General features: G+C 43.0%; 1 protein-coding gene and 1 pseudogene across 2 annotated transcripts in view; one reads left to right on the plus strand and one right to left on the minus strand.

Moving 5' to 3' along the window:
* PPP1R13B (protein phosphatase 1 regulatory subunit 13B) overlaps nt 1-18,887 on the minus strand; it is a 90,949-nt gene that overhangs the window by 20,376 nt on the left and 51,686 nt on the right. For both annotated transcript variants that reach the window (XM_057730685.1, XM_057730684.1), the window contains exons 5-7: nt 4,053-4,154; nt 1,706-1,880; nt 706-902 (exon numbers count right to left, since the gene is read on the minus strand). In XM_057730685.1, coding sequence (XP_057586668.1) covers nt 706-902; nt 1,706-1,880; nt 4,053-4,154 — 474 coding nt within the window. The remainder of the gene's footprint in view (nt 1-705; nt 903-1,705; nt 1,881-4,052; nt 4,155-18,887) is intronic.
* On the plus strand, nt 4,606-16,876 carry LOC130851128 (40S ribosomal protein S27-like; annotated as a pseudogene).

Consider the following 18,887-nt stretch of genomic DNA (forward strand, 5'->3'; position numbering starts at 1 on the left):
ACAGTCCACCCCACGTGGCAGCAGCAGCCCCAAGGATGGCCAGGTCACCAAGCACAATGCTCTCATGTTATTCTCATGGGCTGTAACCAGCACTTAAAAAAATGAAATAGAGAACAGAAAACATCAGAATGCACTGCACACAGAAGCTTAGGTCTTGTCTTGTTAAACTCTTTTAGATGCACACATGTACTAGCACATACATGCTGGCATATGTGTATAGACAGGAGATAATACGTACTTTTTTTAACCTAGATTGCGGTCAAAAAGTTGGAAATATGGACTCCCCTGGTGGTGCAGTGGTTAAGAATCCACCTGCCAATGCAGGCGACACAGGATTGAGCCCTGGTCCAAGAAGATCACACATGCTGTGGAGCAACTAAGCCCGTGTACCACAACTACTGAGTCTGCTCTCTAGAGCCTGTTAGTCACAACAACTGAAGCCCGAGGGCCGTAGAGCCCTCTCGCCACAACTACTACTGAGCCCACGTGCTGCAACTACTGAAGCTCAGGCGCCTACAGCCTGCACTCCACAACGAGAGAAACCACTGCACTGAGAAGCCTGTGCACCACAATGAAGAGTAGCCCCTGCTCATCACAACTAGAGAAAGCCCGTGCAGCCAAATATTAAAAATTGAATTAAAAAAAAGAAAGCCCACAAGATTAGGAAGTTTTAATATAATCATTCCTCAGACCCAGGTGAGTTACCTGTAGTTCTTGGTACAGTCTTTTCAGCTCCACTGCTGCCGGTCCTGTCAGCTTGCCATTGTAAGACTGGAACCCATTCAGTTTTCCCTTCTTTAAATCTTCCAATTGCTGACTGAGCTGATCAACTCTTAAAATCGCAGTCTGTACTTCTTGTTTCTTTTCCTGGAACATGGCACTGAACCTCTCTATTTCAGCAGCTGTAATTTCACACCAATAAGGAAAAAAACCCCATAATTTAGTTGATACGCTTCTTTTCATTGTATTTTGCTATTTCTGTTTTCTGATTTCTTCATTTCTACACATTTAACTCAACTCTAGCGTCATCTAGTGCCAGACCTTGGAGAGAAAGTTGTAATATCCATAATCCAAAACACATTTCAACAAGCCTTTGGAACACATAATGTGACTGCTCTTACGAGAAACAATTAGTTTGCACTAACTATTGAATATTTTTAAATTAGGGCAATTTGTACAAAAGCTACCTTGGTTAAGCCACTTAAGAATCTCAATGCACCAAAGAGACCAAAGGCTCTGTGAGGGCAGGACCATCCAAATCTACCTTGCTTATCACTGTGACATAAAGTAGGCACTAACAGAATCAATTAATAAAGTAACAATCCATGAACCCAAAAATAAAAAGTGAACATTTCTTTGCTTAATACACAGATAAAATTTATGCTCTTCAATTAAGACAGACCCTCATAATGAGTTGAGTCTCAAGAGTACCCTAGTCCCAGTCCAAAGGGCGGCTGCAACCAAGGTAACAAAGGCATCTCTCTACTACATGCTAAGGCAGCAAAAGATCTTCTAAGATCTCTTAATCTAACCAACCCATCCAGTTAGATGCAGATGACAGAGCAAAGCTTTAGTGCTTTTCTACAGCAAGATCTGACATCAGCTTGTGCTGAGGCATCTCGAAGCTGGCCTCTGTCTCAGTCCATGGGTGCCCATGGAGTGTGGGCGCCTGTGGAGTGCGGGTGTCCGCAGACGCAGCACCTACACAGGTTGCCGTTCACGACCTTGCTGTAGTCCACTTGTCCTCTCATGGCGCGGATCTTCTTCAGCTTGTTTTCCTGGGCTTCAACTCTTTCTTTCAGTTTCTGAAGCTTCTCATTTTCAGAAACAGACTGCTGCTGACGGCGCTCCTGTTGCTTTAGGAAATGTAAACGCTGTTCCTATTGAGAGAGGAAAACAGCTGACTTTGAAACTTTGAAAACAGAAACGTATGGTAACTTTTGTACTCTAAAAACAGTTTAAGTGGATCCCGCAGCATCTCCTATCCTAACGAATGTTAAAAGGAATGCTAGAAACGCCCTCATCTCCATCCTGCATGTGAAGCCCCAGCAGCCTAAGCTTCCTGCTGTCAGGACCAGCTTTCCTGCTGCTACAGAGGGGCTTCCCAGGGTCCCTCATTTAACCTCCTAAAGGAAATGAGCACGGACCAGCAGAGGACATGATATTGAAAAGAGATAAGGTGAGCAGTAGGAGGTGAACCTCTCATCTGCTAAGTGACAGGAACATTCGAGGAAAGGTTTGTTTTCTTTAGGACTAGTTCCTTCAAAAGTAATCAAACATGTTATAGTCAAACAAGTACAGGACAATCCTACAGCAAAAATATATGTGATACTCTTCAACAGTTTTTGCCCTACAAAGCATACCTTAAGGATAACGGTCAGCATTACTCATGGTCCCATCTGTATGCATAAAATACACCTGAGGAGAGGCTTAAGTGTGACCACGCAGTCGTTACACACTGCCCACTAAGGGAAGGGAATATGTGCTTAAGTACGTAAAAATCAGCATTAACTTGTGAGTTACACTGCTGAAAATAACTAAGATTTTTTAAAATAGCAATACTCTTGGATCAATATTTGGAAAGAAAATAAAAAGTAGAATTAGAAAATTTTATAATGACATAATGCCATGTATATTCCATCTTAGAAATGTTATTAATGGGATGAAAATACTTTCCAATTTACTTAGCTTTTTAAATTGTTCTTTATTCTTGTAAATCCAATAAACTTTGTAAGACAACTTTTAAAAACATGTCCAATTTAAACTATTATTTACATAAAAGTGGACAGAATTACATGGTCGTTCAATAAATGAAGAAAAGCTGAACCGGACGTTTGGTTTTTAAGAAAATCTCTCTACGGAGAAAAGCGTTAAGAACCTAGGCCGTGATGTTAACATATTCTCTCTACAGCAGTTTCAGAGCATTTACGGTCATCAGAACATGAGTCATTTTCAGCAGGCATGGGTGATAGGTCTGATTTTTTTAGTCCAAGACTAAACCATTATTTAGAGAAGTTTTAAAAACAAGCAGGACCCTGTGGGGCTGTCCTGGGTAGAAAAGCCTTTCTGCCTCCCCATTTCTGGTTAGTTTCTGCTTTGTAGGAAAAGGCTTCAGACTCCTACCCCTTCCCTGAGCTCCAAAAGGCAGACTCCGTTGCTAACCAGGGAAATAAGAGAAGGAGGAGCAGTCAGGAAACAACAGGGTCCTGGTTCCTTCTCCAGGGAGACACATAACAGTGTATCTGAGCTCTTCTGCAGGAAGGAAGGCCCCCAGGCAGGTGGAGGATGGTGACTCCAGACATCAGCCTGTGACCTCACCACCAACCAAATGGAAGAAAGTCACACATCCTGCAGCCCTCACCACGAATTTTGCCTATAAAAACGCTTCCCTGAGAACCATTGGAGAGTTTGGATTTTCTGAGCACAAGCCACTGGTTCTCCTTGCTTGGCCCTGTAATAAACCTTTCTCTTTTCCAAACTCCAACATTTCCATCTTGGTTTGTTTCGCCTCACTGTGAGTGGACAACAGTTTCAAATCCTGTGACAGAGTTGCAGCACTAAGTCTAGTCCTCAGTGTACATAATGAGTGCTGATGATGCCCTGTACCAAAATAAACCAAACCAATTCCTCGCAGGAGGGACAAAGGGAAGCCACCGTCTTTGGGGCCCTTGACCAGTGTCTTATCACAGGTCACTGGCTTCCTCTAGAATACTAATGCCGACTACACCAGCCAAGAAAGCATACCCAGAGGAAAAAGGAGGGAACAATGAAAAGCCTCCTTTCCAAATTTTATCTACAACTGGGTAAGGTCAACCATTTCCTGTCCCGGGGGTTTCTGTGTGCAAGTCAAGGGTCAGATGCTCTTGTTCTGATACTTTCCCAACTTCAAGAAGCTGCAGTACGCATTTATTATTACAGAAGAGATAATTAAAAAGACACTGTATTTACCAGCGTGGTGGCATGGTCCTACTTACAAGGGTTAGTCATGTGATCTACAGGAACGATGAAGAGCACACCTGTGAGCATCTCCCACCGCTGCTGGAGTAACTCACCTTGGCCACCAGCATCTGCTGCTGGTTTTCAATCTGCTGTTGCTGCCTGGCTGCCATATCCTGGAGCTCTGAGAGGGTGAGCTCCACACGCGGGTTCCCGACCTGCAAGGGACAAGACACACTCACACTTGAATGCGTGTCTGTCTGCATAATCATATTCTCCAGTGTCAGAACGCACACACATCAAGATTTTTAAATAGGTTCCCTAGACATTAGGAGAACATAAATTAGTTTACTTTCTCGTTACAACTTTTCCTAATTGTTGACTGCTTCTATTAAATTTATTTGAGTAAACAGGGATGTCAAATGTTTACAGATACACAATATAAAAAATGTGCAGGGGACACCTAAGGACAAATGTCATTTCACTGCCACCTGGTCTCAAGAAGCTGAAATACATAAAAGATTCTAAAATACCAATAGCTCATTAAAAACACCATAGGTATGGCCCACACCAAAGACTGACCCCGTTACTGACAGAGAATTATCTATGCAAAATAAATACAAAAAGGTAACACATCTGGAGGAGGGGCAACTGGCGGTATCTGAGAGCATGTCCCCACCCCCTCGTTCAAGACCCAACTACACCCAGCACGCGTACTGCACTCATCACGGACGTGCGCTGCAGCAACTACTTTCCACTTATGAACTCATTTAAGCCTCAAAATGACACTCTCAGGTAGGTATTATTATGTCCCCATTCTGCAGACGAGAAAATTAGCAGAGAGAAAGAAGTTCAAATTGTGCTACAGGTCAGACAGTCTGCATGGACAAAGCAGGACGCAGAGGCTTGTTCTTGACCATCTCATACAGCACGCTCTTTACTAAGCACACACTTCGTGCGTGCGCAATAAGCCAGACATGTTGCATACCCTGTATCACACAACTTCATGTCAAACCTCTGTGTCAGGTAGATGAGCCCCACACTGGGCAGGAATCCCGGAAGAAAGGTGAAGGGACATGGCTAAGGGCACAGAGTTGACAAAGGGGCAGAGCTGTAATCCCAGCCACGTCTGCCTTCCTCCGACCTCTTCCAGCCCCAGCTGTGCTAACCACACACGCGCACGGCCCCTCCTCAGAGCTCCACTTTCTACCTCTGGGCTCAGCTGTACTCTCAGAGCCCCTCCCACCTTCCACCACCCTTGTGCCCTCTTGTAATTCTTCACTGAGGTACCAACCCCTGTTCCTCCAGCTCCAGTCCTCCCCAAATTGTATGGTGTTCAAGCCCATTCTGGGCTCCTCGAAATGAAATCAGGATTTGTTCAGTGGTCTTAACTGTTCAACTAAGATCCCGAGAAAGCAATGTGGAGCAAACCCCTTTTCAAAACTAGATATTGTAAACTGCCGAGTTACAGAAACATCATTTTAAAAGAGATTTGTTCACTCTACAAAAATGCCCAGCAGAACTGTCACAATGCCCCAGATTTCTGCTTTAATACTAATAAAGGATTCTAATTTCCAGCTACTGAGATATTCCAATCACCACAACAAAAGGTATTTTTGAAACTTTCAGAACTTTACTCAAACATATTTTTGACTAGAGAAAAATGAAGTTCATGCAACAAATCTTTCAATTTACATTAATTTCATAATTTTACAACTTGAAGAAAAAACAAACCAATCTCTTTGGTCTCCCCTCCTCACCAATGGCTTAGAATAACAATGAAAAGAGGACAGAGAATAGGTATTTTGCTATTCTTACCTGTAAACAAGAGAGAGCTCTTTGTATGTGTTGTGTCATACGTGTATTTCTAACTATAAAACTAAGACATACTCTATTGCCATAAGTAATTCAGGTATTGTATCTTATGTATATACTAATATATATCATAATTTAATAAGATTTTATTGACATAGATATCACAAACAGAAAACTGTATAAATCAGTGTTCAGCTCAGTGAATTATTTCAGAATGAACACACCTGTGAAATGTAATTGTATTTTAAATGGGTTATAAAACCACAAGCTACCATAAACTTGTAAATCAACAGATATGCAACATTTTACACTTTAGTACATATTCCCTAATTTATTCAATGTGAAAATTTAGCAGATAGCACAGAGTGTTTTAAGAAAACAAAAACCTTAGATGCAAATTTCATCCTTTTATGACAGGCCTATCAGTGTGCATTCTCTCCATGTAAACTAAACCCCACAGGCACATTTCAAAATTCTCCATATGAACTCAATTTATTCAGACAAACCTATGACCTGACTCCTCGCTTATTTCTTTTCACTGAAGCTAATAAGAAGAAATCAACTCCTGTTCCCTTGGGCACATCGAGGTCTCTCATTACGATAGTTATCTGATAAGTTCAACTCCGGGTCACAGAGAGGACAAGTCACTTCCACAACGAGTAAAACCAGTGGGAAAGATCTCTCCTAACAGCCCGACAGGCTTCTGAAATACAGGCCCAGAGAAAGGAAAGAGCTTCCCAGCCTACCGCCTGCTGCAACATCCTCCCAGCAGGACTGCTGCCTGGGGCCCCAGGGCTCAGGGTCCCCTCCTGCGCGAACATTCCACCTGGACTCTGGATTCCAGGCCGGTATTTATGTTCCCATCAAACGTGGCTCGCTCTCCAGCCTAACAGATATCCCCCATCTCCCATCACAAACAGGGCCCCCTCCCCTGCCCAGGTCTAACTCACTCCCCACCCACCCCTACCCCCAACAAGCACAGAGAAAACCAGAAGCCTCTCACCCCCAGCCTTCACAACCAGTTTTCTGGGCATATCATCCCCTTCTTTCTCCAAGGTTCTACAAATCTGCTTGCAGGAACAATGAATTAAGAGCCATTATTCCTCTTACAACACTTGTACTGCACTATACACAAAACACCTGACAGAAAACGTGTCCGCCACCCCTGGCTACTGACCCTCCCCAGGCCCCAGTGCAGCCGGTGCCCACAGCGCCTGCACCAGCATGTGGCCACAGGCGCCGACCAATGAGCGACGTTTGCGGATCGGATTTATAAGTTAATCTCTATTTCTGCATCCTTTCACCACACCCTGATCACACACCTACAAGAGGCAGCATCGTCTCAAACTCAAAGCCCAGACTCCTTTTCACTCTGTCTTCCTAACGAGAGTCCATGCTCCTCACCCTTTCACCTGCCTCACAGATCTTCCCCAGCACCTCATGAACCCACTTTTCCTTGGGCCCCTATCACCTCCCCTCTGACTCCTGTCTGCCAGGAAAGGCTATAAGCAGCAGTAGCAATGGAGCTTCATAAAAGAAGAAACAAAACCACGTGCTCGAGACCCCAGCGTGAGTAAGAGACAGAGGAGGACCAGCACCGGGCGTTCTCTACAGGACAATGAGGTGGGTTTGTCTGTTTGTTTGTTTGGAGTACTATGCCTGTTTGATCCCTCGATATGCCAGATATAATCCCAGACGCTGTAATTAATAGAAAGGTAAAATGCAGTTCCTCCCTGTTTTCAATGAGCCTCTATTCTGCCAAATGAGATAAGAATCTCACACGGGAAGCAATGCGGTTACCCACCAAATTCAACTCTGAGGAACAGAACCTGAGCTCAGTTCTTCATACTTATATTCTCACTGTGAAACACAAAGAGCATTTTCCCAGCGTAGCAACGAGGACGTGGAGCAGCACCAGGCACTGCTGTCAAAGTGCACTGCTCAGCCCGGAGTGAAAAGCAGAATGTCTCACAGCACCACACTTAGCTACCTGAGGTCCAACCATCATGAGCACTGTGGGTCTGAAAACAGTGCCTCTTAAAACCTCCTACCCCAAAACAACGAATCCAAATGAGAAGCTAAACCCTCTTTACGTTATTTTTCCTGACTTTACAGAAATTCCTCATAAAAATATCATTTCACAGGCTTGGAAACAGATCCTCCAGCCCAGTCAAGCCCTGGATGGCTGTGATCCTGGCCACATCTTGATTACAATGCCATGAGAGACCCTGAACCACACAGCCATGCCCTGATTTCCTGATCCCTAGAAACCATGTAAGACAATAGAACTTGCTGTTTAAATATATCCACACACACATGCACACACATAATCTCACAACACTCATAATAAAAAAAACCCCATGATTTTCTAATTTTTATGTTCCTAAGTTTAAGATTAGCAACTTTTAAAAAATTGATAAGCATATATTCTAATCCATTTCAGACACAAAACTTCAAAAACATCCATAGTGGTAATAAGTTAACAAAATGAAACGACAACAGGCTAGTTTAAGAAATAGACAGTGAAGTTTTTCACATTTATTTTTTATTTTTTAATTTTATTTTTAAAAAAGTTTTTAAAATTATTTATTTATTTATTTATTTACTTGGCTGTGTTGGGTCTTAGTTGTGGCACGCGGGATCTTTCGTTGCGGCACTAGGCTTCTCTCTAGTTGCGGCGGGCGGGTTTTCTCTTCTCTAGTTGGGGTGCTCAGGCTCCAGAGCGCATGGGCTTTGTAGTTTTCGGCATGCAAGTTCTCTGGTTGAGGCATGTGAGCTCACTAGTTGTGGCGCTTGGGCTTCGCTGCCCCGCGGCATGTGGGACCACTGGAGCACCAGGGAAGTCCCCACGTTTACTTTAATAGAGCAGGCCATAAACACACCATTTAAAGTATACTGCTGAATGAGTTCCGACCAATGCACATCACAGTGTAACCACCACCCCAGTCAAGACAGAACACCTCCATCACCCCAGAAAGCTCCCCACTGTGCTTTCCCACTCAATTCCACTCCCACCCCCACCCCCCACTCCGCCGGCCACTGCCCCAAACCAGCCATTGGGGTGGTGGCGGCTGTGCTACAATCATCACCGAGTCCTGAGTGTCCTCGAGAAGTTCACAGAGATGGGATCACTTCCTTGTTTGGCATCTTTCATTCACCACAACGTTCTAGAGAGTCATCCACGTTGCTACCTGTATCAGGAGCTTGTTCCTTTCTGCTGCCAAGCAGCCTTCGGTCGTATGGATAGAACAGAGTCTGTTTTCCTCTTCATCTGCGCATGAGCATTTGGCTTGTTTCCGCTTTTCAGCTATGAGGAATAAAGCCATCTTGAACATTCATGTACCAGTATTCACGCGGACAAATGTTCTGGCTTCTTGTGCGTCATCAATGTCAAGAAGTGGAACACGCGGGGTTGGGGCGGGGTTTGTGTGGTTAAGTGTTCGTCTAACTTACACAAACTGCCAAACTATTTTCCAAAATGAAGCATCGTTTTATACTCCCACCAGCAGCAATGAAACTGGGACATTTTTAGAGACATGGATGGACCTAGAGACTCATACAGAGTGAAGTGAGTCAGAAAAAGAAAAACAAATATCATATATTAACACATACATGCAGAATATAGAAAAATGGTACAAAATCGGTTTGCAAGGCAGAAATAGAGACACAGGTGTAGAGAACAAACATATGGACACCAAGTGGGGAAAGCAGGGAGGGTTGGGGGAGGATGAATTGGGAGACTGGGACACCAAATTGTACACTCTAAATATATGCAGTTTATTGTAAACAATAAACAATAAAAAATTTTTTTAAAGTAAACAAAGTATACAAAGTACACTCTCACCAGCAATATATGAGTTCTAGCTTCTCCACATCCTTGCCAACATTTGGTGTTGTTAGGGTTTAAATTTTAATTATCCTCTTTTAAAATAAAATGTTAACCTCCTTGTGAAGAAAGAATTCCATATAAATGGTATTTTGATAAATAATGAAAAGAAGCAAGCATAAAAATGTCTTTAAGCTATCACCCCCAAACACATTCTGATCAGATTTTCAATAAGTACACCAGCTAGATTTGCCGAAAGTTACATATTTCCCAGGCTAATGCCTTGTTTGTACTAATTATGTGTATGAATCATGACTCAGACATCTGTCAAAATAAAATATGTCTGACAAACAGGCTATCAGAACTAGGTTTTTTAGATATTAAACAACTACAACTCACTTGATAATTGTAGTTAAAAGCTTTAGATCACAAGTCAGTTGATAACATGGCTTTAGTCAAATGTACTTTTGTCTCCTCAGGTAATGTCTTTGATATATATATTTGAAACTGGTGTTACAATAATTTAGTTATTAAAAACATATAATAAAGTGTCTCAAAACAAACCACTGTAGACAATTATGCAATACACTCATCTTCCATCCTAAGTCTCTAATTACATGTTCTGTAGAATTTTTTAGTCTTTCCAAATATTAGCAAGAAGATTTAGTTTTATATCCCAACTAATGTACTACTGAAAACATTCTGTCAACATGTGCCAAATGTGTTTTTCCAATACATGCCAAAAACTATCAAGACTGCAGTTTTACCTATGAAAACAAAAGGATTCATCACCTCACACAGCATCTGTTCAGTTAATGACTCTTCACCATCACAGTTTCTAAAAAAATGACGCCATTTTCCAGACAATTGTTTTCTGGTATAATGACTCATCCAAGAACACAATAAATAAATGCTCTATGAGAAGTGATACTGTGACATTAGTTTCAAGCAAATAAACAGTCACCAATTTACTCACCTCAGCTGCTCCTCATCAGAGAAGAGACGTGGCCCAACCCTGGAGCGCGCATCATGGTTGATGAGTCCCCACGTGCGCTGTGAGCACACGCGCCAAGTGATGAGGCTGAGGGGCGCCTTCTTCCACCCTCTGCTCTATTGTGCACAGGGCTGCCTCTATCTGTTTTGAAATGCTCTCTCGTTTAGCTTTTGTTACCCTGAAGATGCTCTCCTGTTCTATAACTTTAGGTTCAGTTTGAGTGCATTTATCGCCAAAAGTCGAAAAATTGGTGAAGAAAACTATATAAAAGGAAGAATTCACATTTCAGTCATTCCAAAGAACAATTCTCTTGCATCCCTCTCCACCAGCCACGCCTACTGTGAAGTCTCGTCCTCCTCCTTTCGCAAATACGACACACTGTCACCGCATGACACTTCATGTTCCAACTGTATTCCTGTGTTATTACTTCTATCAGCATGACTTCAGCGTTCAACTCATTTATTTTATATCTGTGAAAACAGTCTGGGAATCAACAGTCCCACATTCTCTATTTCACAGGCCATGCGTCTGCTCTCTATTGCTGAGTAACAGATCACACCTAACCTTGGTATAAGCTTAAAACAACAGTACACATTCACCATGGCTCACAGTTTCTGTGGGTGAAGGATTCAGGAGCAGTGTGACTGGGCAGTTCTGGCTGGAGATTCCTCCTGAGATGGAGTCAAATGTCAGGCAGGGCTGTGGCCGTTTTAAGGTCGGAGGATCTGGTTCCAAGGTGGCTCACGTGCATGGCTACCAAGCTGGTGCTGGCTGCTGGTGGGGGGCCGCAGTTCTCCTCCAAGTGGGCCCCTTCTCAGAGCTGCCTGCTCCAGTGTCCTCGTGACAAGAGAGGCTGGTTCCCCCAGAGCTGGTTTCCCATGAACTAGCCTCGCAGTCACACAACCGTACCTTCCCCACATTCTGTTTGTAAGGAGCAAGTCACTAAGTCTTGGAGAGCAGGGGATTAGGCTCCACCTTTGAAGGGAGGCATGTTAAACGACGTGCAGACATATTTAAAAACCACCACATGCACTGACTGTGAAACCTCACAAAGACTCTACAGGGATTTCGCACAGGGGTTACGAATCCACCTGCCAATACAGAGGACGCGGGTTCGATCCCTGGTCCGGGAAGATCCCACATGCCACAGAGCAACTAAGTCCGTGCGCCACAACTACTGAGCCTGCGCTCTAGAGCCCGCGAGCGACAACTACTAAAGCCCATGTGCCTAGAACCTGTGCTCTGCAACAAGAGAAGCCACTGCACTGCAATGAAGAGTAACCCCCACTCACCACAACTAGAGAAAGCCCGCGTGCAGCAACGAAGACCCAACACGGCCAAATAAATAAATAAACAAACAAATCTTAAAAAAAACAGAAGACTCCATGGACTTCTATCCTTCACTACTTAGAGGAGTTTGGCTGTTCCCAATAGCACTGGCACAATCCTAAGAAGAGAGGTTTACGAGCTTATGTTTAAGACAGTGAGATAACAGGGCAGTCAATAGCAGCTTTCACTATAAAGACTGCTTCTCCCTCCACACCTAACACATACTCCTTGGTAATCAGTTAAAAGCAAAGACTAGTGCATTTTGTCAGCAGTTAAACACCTATCAGCTAATGGGCCACTTTAGATGTCAGCTTTAATCGTGATATGCTGATTTTAATACTCAACCAAATAACTTCATTTTTGGTTATAAAGTAGACAAGAACATCACTGTAATATTATTTGGGAAAAAAGTAAATTCCCTAAGCTTTCAAGTTTCTTTTTGTATTTAGTCTATAGGAAAAAGCAGTTTACCCACTGGTGAGCCTAGCCACTCACCCCTGGCCTCTCTCCAAAGGAGCTCTAGATCCAGAGTTCCCATGGCCAAATTCACACTTCTGCTTGTACGCCCTGCCAGCATCTCAGCTTCCACATGTCTGAAATCAAACCCCTTCCTTTCCTCCCCACCCGGGCTTCCTCCCTCAACTCTGGACTTTCACCAACAGCTCTTGCACCACCTCTGCCCCGAGTCCACCGTGCCCAGTGGGAGCTGTGGCTCAGCTCCTGATCTCCCTCACAGCTGTGCCTGCCTCCCCATTCCACAAGCAACCCTTTCCCACCCCCCAGAGTTTTGCCCACATTCTTCCTTCTTTCCACAATGCCTTTCCCCTACTTCCTAAACCCTCTCTATCCTTGAAGATCTAGTGGCAATGCCATCTGCTTCCTAAAGTTTTTCCTGATCGTCTAAGGACTTTCTAACACAACTGTTCTGACATGCAGGATCTGACATCACTTCCAGACATGGGACAGAACTCTATTTTTTTAATGGATATGAAACTCTAGAGATTTAACAACATGTAATGAGCACTTGCTATATGTCAGATGTTTATATACGCTTGAGTTTACAGTTATCCTAGTTGATGTGTATGAAAACCCTATGAGGGAAAAGAAGCTTAGTTTAGGATGAGAAAGCTGAGTCTCTTGTGCAGCTGCTGGCCGGATCTCCCAAACTCCAGCAGTTGAGTCAGTACCCGTGCCAGGATCTTAACCCGGGTCTCCTGACAGCAAGCCAGATGCTCTTCCCATTGCACAGGAGGTACTGCCCGCGAGTTTTTCTTCTTACCAGGCTGCAGCACAGGCACATGTGATTGCTCCTAACCAACAGTATATTTATTGTATCAAAGGGTAGATACTCTACTAGACACTATTTCTTAATTATTAGTTCAAATCATACAAAAATGCTGTTTTTGCAGATCAAAAAATGGTCAAAATCAACTATTTCATATGGTTCAATCTAACAGGAAAGGATTATTTCCCACCCCCCTAGAAAAATGTAAAAGCTAAAGACATCCTGATTCTAGTACACAATAATTTAAAACAATACAGAGAAGAATGACCTCTAGGCAACTATTTTTGGAAGACTATGAGAAATGACAAAATGGACTACTGTCACCTGCCTGTCACCTGCCCAGTGACACTGAAGGGCTTCCTGGAGGAAGACAGGATGGTTGAGGAGGCCTGGCTATCACTGCTGATATTATTCCAGAGGAAGTCTAAAAAAGCGTAACTCCATCTTTGGCTTTCTTGGAACAATTTCATGTCAGCAGATATAAATGAATTATAAGAGGAGAAGAACTAATTTTAAACCCTCAGGTCTGATCATTTTGCTTGAAAGATGATTTTCAAGGAACTTCTTTTCTTGGAGGGTAACACTGTCCTACAAATGTTTCTTTTAAGATTTCTTTGAAGAAAGATCATTCTGTGAGCTAATAATAACTCCTCTTGTTTATGTTTGCATCTCAAGTGACATTTTCTTTAACTTGTAGTTTACAGGTAACAGGATGCCTTTTGAGCTTATATCTTCATAACCTTGAAATTTTTATTTTCAAATATTTTCTTTGAAAGTAAGTCTCTCTGAGATTCAAGTGGTTGTGGCCCTGCTGTAAAGCACAGCAGGCAAAGCCTCACGACGCTCCCTGCCTCAAGTCCCACTCCACCTGCACCCAGACACACAATCACACACACTGACACTCAGGGATCCTTCTGAGACACAGCTGACTCTGTCTTCCTCTTACTTAACCCCCTACAAGATACATCCAGGCTCTGAGCCCCTGGGGCGGGCATTCCAGTTCTCTTCCCTCTTCAGCACCGCCCCACCTTCCTGTGCCCTGGCTCCGCTCTTACATTCTCTGCTGCCACACAGCCCACGTCTTCCTCCCTGTCTTTGCGGAAGCCTCTGGTCGCCACCTCAATAATCTAGTCTGATCCTCCCTGTTATTGTGGTGCCTCATCCTACTCTCACCACACTCCTCACACTGTGTTGTAGTTTATATGTTTACACACCTCCTTCCAGAAACACCTGTTCTTTCTCTGTGAAATCTGAGGTAGACTTCAAGTAGCCACTGTCAAACTCCTTACATTTACAATGTCTTTGGTCTATCTAAAATAAAAATAAATTGGATACAGGGAACTACATTCAATACATAGTTGTTTTTTTTTTTTTTTGGCCGTGCTGCACGGCTTGTGGGATCTTAATTCCCTGACCAGGGATCGAACCCAGGCCCTTGGCAATGAAATCAGTGAGTTTTAACCACTAGACCGCCAGGAAGTCTCAATATCTTATAATAACCTATAGTGGAAAAGACTGTAGAAAATAACATGTGCGTGTATGTGTGTGTGTGTGTATAACTGAATCACTTTGCTGAACACCTGAAACTAACACAACACTGTAAATCAACTTGCTGCAATAATAAAGAAATAAATAAACAAATAAACAAATAAATGGGAGAGAATTGTTTTAAAAAGAATAAAAGAGGACTTCCAAGCCTGGGTGGTAGTTACCTGAGTGTCTCCTTAGTAATTCTTTAAACTGTACAGGGGCTTCCCTGGTGGTGCAGTGGTTAAGAATCCGCCTGCCAATGCAGGGGACACGGGTTCAAGCCCTGGTCTGGGAAGATTCCACATGCCACGGAGCAACTAAGCCCGTGCGCCACAACTACTGAGTCTGCGCTCTAGAGCTCGAGAGCCACAACTACTGAGCCTGAGTGCTGCAACTATTGAAGCCCACGCTCCTAGAGCCTGTGCTCCACAAGAGAAGCCACTGCAATGAGAAGCAATGAGAAGCCCGTGCACCGCAACAAAGAGTAGCCCTAGCTCACCGCAACTAGAGAAAGCCCGCATGCAGCAACGAAAACCCAACACAGCCAAAAATAAAAAATGAAATTTATTAAAAAAATAAAAAATAAACTGTACATGTTTTACACATTCTTCTGTACATTTATTTCTCAATTTAAAAAAAAAGAAATAAAGAAGAATTAGACCAAACAGCCAGTATCCCATCTTGTGACTTAATCATCACAAGATACTGGTTTAAAATCATAACTAGTTTCTTAAAGTATAACTGGATTCTCAAGTATCATGTCACTTCAAAGGTGATAAACACCCCTATGGGGACTTCCCTGGTGGTCCAGTGGGTAAGACTCCATGATCTCAACGCAGGGGGCCTGCGTTCCATCCCTGGTCAGGGAACTAGATCCCACAAGCATGTTGCAACTAAGAGTCCACATGCCACAGCTAAGAAGTCCACGTTCCACAACTAAGAAGTTCACGTTCCGCAACTAAGACCCGGTGCAGCCAAAACAGAATGAATAAATGAATGAATGAATGAATATTTTTTAAAAAATGACAAACATCCTTAAAATAAAGCTGACAAAATAATTAGGCCAAAATCTATTCATACTCACATAATATTCTAGAACATTAAATCATTCCTCTTTTTTCCTACCTCTCCAAGGTTATAAAGTTTCAGGTTTGGAGAGTATTTTTACTTGCTTAGTTAGCAAACAAAAAAGTAGGTGACAATGATATCAAGATACATTATAAACATGTAGGCTTATTTTTATCATATAATATACTCAATAAAATTGAAACCCTCTAACATCTCATTGTATTCTGGAGCTGGCATATTTCGTATTAAAAAAATTACTAAGTCTCACACATTAATAAGAGTCAATTACATATCTAAAACATGCACCAGCTCCCACCCCCTGCAATACTACTCCAACATGCTACTTTATCCTATACGTGAACCACTCTTATGATTAAAATTCACTGATATCCATTCAGTTTGGTTTAACCCCATGTATACCCTAAGCAAGTGGCTAGGAGCAGCTGGGGCTAGAAAGATCACCAGGAGAACAGGGCTATCAAAGAGCGTGAACACCAGTGAAAGAAGCCAACTGCACCCCACATGAGCACTACAAGCTGAGCACGATGGTAACTGCTCTGTCTCTAACAATGTGGCCCACAAAACACGCTGAGCTAAATTCCTGATAGCAACATCTAAATGGCAAGATAAAACATAAAAGCCTATTTTTAAAAGCATCACCGAGCTGACACAGCAGGAAGGAAGCTACAGACGCCAAAATAAAGAGACAGCAGAAGCTCCGGGCAATGAGGAAACATCAAAGCTGGCTTGTGCCCACCTGAAGACGTGCCCTCTGGAGCTACTGAAGCCTGGTGCTGAGAGAGAGAGACGGCTTCCCTGTGGTGACGACCTCCCAGAGAACACGCCTCTTGCAATGGATCTCCACACCCCTCTCCAGGAGAGAACAGGAAACACAAGAAGAAGCGCCTGGTGCAGAGGTGCCACTGCACGGATGTGAAATGTCCAGGATGCTATAAAATCACCACCATCTCCAGCCATGCACAAACACTGGTTTTGTGTGCCGGCTGCTCTACTGTCCTCTGCCAGCCTACAAGAGGAAAAGCAAGCCTTACAGAAGGATGCTCCTTCAGACAGAAGCAGCACTAAAAGCACCCTGAATCAAGAAGAATGGGAAATCATCCTAATAAACACATTTTGGATTTAAAAAAAGAGAGAGAGAAAGACAAAGACCAACTCAGGGTGGAGAGTCCGACAGGGGACGTCCACATACATCCAGGACCCTGATTCAGTGTGAGTGAGTGAGAAACACCCTCAAACCCACAGGGGAAACCTGCCTCTCTCCATCACAGTCTGAGTGGAGGGGGACAACCCTCCTAAGAATCTGTAGACACTGGACAGCCCTCATGCAAGCTTCAAGACGCACAAAGGGGACCACAGAGTGAGTCTATCTGCATGCCCAGTTACTGACCAAAGCGAATGCAAATCTCTTAGGAAAATCCCACCTTCATCCAGACCTTAAAAATACTCGCAAGTCAAATTCCAAGGAAAATGAGCAGCTCACTGTCAAAACTCAAAGCACACAAAGATCATAACCCATGACTTAAAGCCAGTAGAAGAGACCTATGTGGATACTGAAATTATCAGTTGCAGAATATAAAATAACTATGTTTAGTGTGTTTAAAGAAACAGAAGAAGTTTAAAATATGACCAAAGAGTAACCAAGAAGAGGTGGAAAAGAACCAATTAAAACCTCTAAATTGAAAATTTTTAATGAATGTTTAAAACCACTTTATTGTAGTTGACATACAATAAACTGTACATATCTGAAGTGTACCATCTGACACGTTCTGACAAACGTACACACCATGAAACCATCACTACAATCAAGAAAATGGACAAACGCATCACCCTCAAAATCTCCTTGTGCTCCTGTGTAATCCCTCCCTCCCACCTCCTCCCAGATCCCAGGTCCACAGGCAACCGCTGATCTGCTTTCTGTTACTAGAAATTAGTTTACGCTTTCTAGAATTTTATATAAATGGAACCATACGGTGTGTACTCTTTTGTCTGGCTCCTTTCTTTCAGTGTAATGATTTGAGATCCATCCATGGTGTAGCATGCAACAGTGGTTCAATCCTTTTTATTGCTCAGGAATATTTCATTGTGTGGATATAACAGGGTTTTTTTGTCCATTCACCTGTTAACAGACGTTAGGGTTTTTTCTAGATTTTTGGCTACCACAAATCAAACTGCTATAACATCCATGTGCAAGTTTATATGGACATCTGCTTTCCTTTCTCTTGTGTGAATACTTAAGAGTAGAATTCCTGGGTCGTATAACAGATTTATGTCCAACTTTTTTTTAGTGAGAGCTTATACAATTTTTTTAAAAAGTATTTATTTATTGGCTGAGTTGGGTCTTCGTTGCTGCACACGGGCTTTCTCTAGTTGCAGTGAGCTAGGGCTACTCTTTGTTGCGGTGCACGGGCTTCCCATTGAGGTGGCTTCTTTTGTTGTAGAGCACCCGCCCTAGGTGCTTGGGCTTCAGTAGTTGCGGCACGTGGGCTCAAGAGTTGTGGCTCTCAGGCTCTAGAGAACAGGCTCAGAAGTTGCAGCACATGGGCTTAGTTGCTCTGCCGCATGCGGGATCCTCCTGGACCAGGGCTTGAACCCATGTCCCTTGCATTGGCAGGCAGATTCCTAACCACTAAACCACTCAGGAAGTCCCTATGTTCAGGTTTTAAAGAAACTGTCCAACTGTGTTCCAGGCCACACCACTTACATCCTCAGCAGCCATGTGCGTTTCTCCCAGGCTCCACAGCCCTGCCAGCACTTGCTATCACTAGTCTTCAGTTTCAGACATTCTGATGGGTGCGTGGCAGTATCTCACTGTGGTTTTAATTTGTATTTTCTTAAAAACTAATGATGTTGAACATGTTTACATGCGCTTACTTGACATTTACATACCTTCTCTTCAGTGAAGCATCTATTCAAATATTTTGCCTGTTTCTTCTAAAATTGGGTTATTTTCTTAATAAGATTTGAAAGTTCTTTTTATATTCTGAGTACAGTCCTTTATCAGGTATAGGATTTGCAAGTATTTTCCCCCACACTGTGCCTTGTCTTTTCATAACAAATAATATTAAAGCACATTATATGTACTA

This window comes from Hippopotamus amphibius, chromosome 4 (assembly GCF_030028045.1).
Source record: "Hippopotamus amphibius kiboko isolate mHipAmp2 chromosome 4, mHipAmp2.hap2, whole genome shotgun sequence".
Taxonomy (NCBI): Eukaryota; Metazoa; Chordata; class Mammalia; order Artiodactyla; family Hippopotamidae; genus Hippopotamus; species Hippopotamus amphibius.